This window comes from Theobroma umbraticum, unplaced genomic scaffold (genome assembly GCF_002168275.2).
Source record: "Theobroma umbraticum cultivar Fairchild unplaced genomic scaffold, ASM216827v3 scaffold_147.0, whole genome shotgun sequence".
Taxonomy (NCBI): Eukaryota; Viridiplantae; Streptophyta; class Magnoliopsida; order Malvales; family Malvaceae; genus Theobroma; species Theobroma umbraticum.
In genome coordinates, this window is record NW_018397259.1 from 6,748,519 (window position 1) to 6,753,139 (window position 4,621).

At 31.6% G+C, this 4,621-nt stretch overlaps 1 protein-coding gene across 1 annotated transcript in view; it reads left to right on the forward strand.

The window, feature by feature from the left end:
• Positions 1–1,053, forward strand: part of LOC110415693 (caffeic acid 3-O-methyltransferase-like) — a 1,549-nt gene extending 496 nt beyond the window's left edge. Inside the window, 4 exon segments of the mRNA XM_021427387.2 lie at positions 114–424; positions 566–630; positions 755–770; positions 773–1,053. Coding sequence (XP_021283062.2) covers positions 114–424; positions 566–630; positions 755–770; positions 773–1,053 — 673 coding nt within the window.
• The last annotated feature ends 3,568 nt before the right edge of the window (positions 1,054–4,621 follow it).

The window sequence follows — 4,621 nt, forward strand, 5'->3', positions numbered from 1 at the left end:
ATTTAATGTCTCTGCACCCAAGTATTTGATTTAAGTTTGAATCTTCTTTTTCTCAAATAAAATAAAATAAAAAGTGATTCATCTCTAACCTTATATCTTGTCAACCTGTATAGGAACTTCTTCAAAGAAGCAACATTGGAAGGTGGCTTATCATTTGTCAAGGGATTTGGGATGAACTTTTTTGAGATGGCTGCAAAAGATAATAATTTCTTCAACCCTTTCAACCAAGCAAAGTCCAACCACACTGCCATAGTCATGAAAAAAATACTAGAAATTTACAAGGGTTTTGAGGTCGTTAGCCAAGTGGTAGGTGTGGGTGGTGGATTAGGAACAAATCTTAAGCTCGTTCTTTCCAAGTATCCACAAATCAAGGGTATTAACTTTGATTTGCCCCTTCTTGTTAAAGATGCACCCAATTTCCCAGGTAATCCTAGAAAATGACTCAAATTTATCGATAAATTTCTCCTATGAAGCTTCCCCTTTCCATGTGTTGGCAGAATCATATTTTTGTTAAACTTACCTCATTGGATTTGTTAAATTTTGATATTCTTTTCCTTTATGTCAGGTCTGGAGCATGTAAGAGGAGATATGTTCACCCAAATTTCTCATCGAGAAGTTATTTTCATGAAGGTTAGCATCAATATTTTCTTTGGTATGAAATTTGAAACCATTAAAATCAATACCACCACGACCTATAAGTACAATTTCTACGTAAACTAACAACCAGTTTTTTTTTTTTTGTAAAATTTTGTAGTGGTTGCTTCACCAATGGGTGATGATCAATGCTTGAAGTTACCGAAAAATTGTTATGATGCAACACCAGAGTCTGGCAAAGTGATAATATTGGAATCCATATTGCCAGAACTGCCCATGACTGCTCTTCTGCCAACAACAACACTTAACTTGGACTTGGGCTTGGCTCACCTGCTCCCTGGTGCAAAGGAGAGAACAAAGAAAGAGCTTGAGACATTGGCAAGGGACGCTGGATTCTCAACTTTGAAACTTGTTTGTCGTGCTTATAACTATTGGGTGATAGAATTGTCAAAACTGTGAACAAATCACTACAATAATCTCCAGTCTAGTTTGGTAAATTCATCAACAGGGATGTTGCATATGGCTGGATCGTTATGTTCTAAATAAAGTCTTTGAAATGCAATCTTTGCAATTTCCTAAATTCAGTAGTAAAGCCTCTATAATGATGTTTGGACAGAATAATCAACTAAAATTTCCTTGTAACCATTAGCTGCCTTTAATTGTACTAATATTTTAATGGGACTAATTAAGATTAGCCCCACTCTAGTAAAATATTGACTAATTAACATTAGCTCCAATCTAGTTAAATATTTAAGAAGGAAAACTTCTTTTCTGTTGTCATACATTGCAACGTAGTCAAGTATTTGTAATTTCTACCATCTTATTCATTTTAATTTATCAACAAAAATTTCTTGTCCGGAGAATATGCCTCGTGTCACAATCCACACCAACTCCTATGAAGTATTGTTCACTTTGATCTATTGACTTAATAATTTTGTTCCACAAAAGGCACCTCACAGGTTAAAAGTGGTGTGAACCCTTATATGCTTAGTTTCATTCTAGAAAATAGTCGATGTAAGATTCATAACTCTTTTTTCTAAAACCATGACATCTTCTCTTATTCCCTGTTAGGAGGTTTTCTTCAATGTGAGACTTTGTGACTCTACTTGCTGGGAGCACGATATGAAATTCATGTCCACACGAGGACCATAGCACCTCGCCTCTCTACCCACCATTACAATCTTACCATGCAGCATAATTAAAAAAACAGTAAACTTTTTATATCTAGCGCATGGTAAGATCTAATTTTGTGGGGCAGAGAGAGGCACAAACTCAGGCATAAGATTTCCATTCCTATTTTATTGGTAATAAATTATTACATTAAACATTAACTATGTGCTTCAAATTATTCAAGCAAATAAATAATGAGTGCAATAAAATCAATTGTTAAGGTATTAATCAAAAAAATCTTAATTTCAAATGTGACAAATGATTCTAAATGCCATATTTTTCTATGTAGTGAGTAAGAATATATTTACTTAGAGATTGACCTGGCCAACTAAGGAAATCATTTGAAACTCAATTTTAATTTTTAAACATATATATCTGATAAATCATGGTGTAACTTTAAACACTAACGACAAATGTAAGATAGCCACTCGCCTCTTTGCCCTTCACGATGGACAAATTACCAACGACATGTTTAGTTGGTTGAAAAGGCCATTTCCATTCCTACCTCATTTCGCATGGTCACGTGGTTCAAATGTTTGGTTCATATTTTGAAAAGAAACATCCATTCAAGTCAAAGGAGGACATTTTGGTCAAACTTGAAATAGCCACTCCTTTTGCACACAAGGAATACAAAAGACTATTTATCGGATAATTTTTCTTTTATTAATTTCAATTTTTTCTTAAAAAAATTATTGGTTGGAATTACTATTTAGAAAATTTCAAAAAAGTTTTTATTCTTTTATTACATTTAATCAAATCTTACATATTTTTAGGTAGAGGAAATTGTGAGAAATAACTTTTCTTATAAACCCAATTCAAAAATATTTTTTTTATAATTTTAACTATTTTTAACTAATTTTTGACAATGATTTTGCTCTTTATGGTGATTACGGATAGCATGATGAATGTGATAACTAGATGCTTTCTGGTGATGTTTTCAAGGGCTCAAGGAGAAAGGACAGTTAAAGCATGTTTGATAGGTTTTATAATGGTTCACGATTTTGTTGTGTATAGAATTGGGATGATTGATAAGTATGTTTGTTAGAGATTTTGAGTTGAAATTATTTAGAGAATATTTTGTGAAAGGAGTATATTTTGTTTTTGCATAAGGGAATTGAGCAAAACCCTCCTGATAGAGATATATTTTGTCTTGCTTTTGAAGATTATGAAGTTTTGTAACCTATCTTTTATAAAATGCACAATTTCAAGGCTTAGTAAAAAAAAATATGTGTTTTATGTTTTGGAGTTTATTGGTTTATTCATAGAACTATAAAACCCCAAAGTTGAGGAGTTAAAATTGATTAGACTGGATTTTAAGTATTGCGAAATTGAATTTTAAGTATTGCATGACTTAATTACTACGTTATTGGTTTTTAGGCATTACGTGATTAGTTATAACCATTGCATGATTAGTTTTTAGGCATTGCTTGATTGATTTTTAAGCAATGTCTAAGTCACACAATACCTTGCTAACTAGTCACGCAATGTCTTACTAACTAGTTAGGTAATGGCTTACTAACAAGTTACACAATGCCTACCAACTATTCATGCAATACTTAAAAATAAGTCATATAATGCTCAAAGTCAGTTACGCAATGTACAAAGTAAGTCACACAATACTTAAAAATTAGTCACGTAATACCCAAAAACTATCAAAATTACTAAATTTTATTTAACAAGATCAACAACTTCAAATGATACACCATATTTTATTTTACAACATAATTAACGAATATGTCTACTTGGCAAAAAATGCTCAAAATGTTCAGAAGTTTTTTTCGTATATCAAAAACTACTCCAAAAAACTTAAAATGCTTCAACGTTTTTCTTTCTGGTAAGAAATACTTCAAAGATGAATAGTTTGACAAGAAAAACTCAAAGAATATGAGTTTATTTGAAGTGCAGATCTAAACATACTTGACTTGTTAATATGTTTCGGGTTAAGACGCGGGACCAAATAAATGGATCGATTTCATTAAAGATAATTTTATCTAAATTTTAATTATCTTGACAAAAAATAGTTAAAATTATGAAGAAATCTATTGTCAGAAACGCCTTATGCATGAGGCCTATTTACAAGAAGAACTCTTTGAAGTATATAAATATTTATGATTAATAAATAATTATTTATTATTAATCAAAATATTACTTATTATTTTATATTAGATGACACCTATATATCACACTAACTTGACAGACGGATTTAAAAATTTTTCTAGGTGATATTATAATTAAAATAATAATAATTAAAAAATATAAATATGTTAAAATTCATAAACTAGAAGTTTTATAAGACTCTAGGCGAAAGCAAGCCAGGGGAGGCAATCGGAGGTGCCCTCCTTCCCCAAATTTGGCTGTTCAAGGGGCGTTAAATGCCCTGTGCAATTGGTGATAATTGGAAAACCATAGAGTGGCCATAAGCCTGAAGTGAGTTGACTGGGGGGAAAGGGAGGCTGAGCAAACATGCAATCTTTTCCTTCTCTGTTTTCCTTTTTCATTTTTATTTTTATTTTTTTAAAGTAATTTATTTATTTATATATATCTTCCATTAATTTATTTGGGGTCCCTGGGTAGGTGTTTACAGTACTTAATGATCATATCCAAGGAAAGAATCAGTCATTATAATGTATCCCAAGCTGGAATTTTTATTAATGATGCATGCTGCATGATTCCTGATGTTCATCATATTTATATATATACATATGTATGTATGTGTCTATAGTATATCTCATTCGAACACCATGTGTCTCGAGTTTGACTTCCCTCCAAGCTATTTTTGTGCTTTGTCATTCCATACTTTCATAGCTAAACCCTTTTACAAACACCTCTACAAATCCAGATTGAAGAAATTAACATC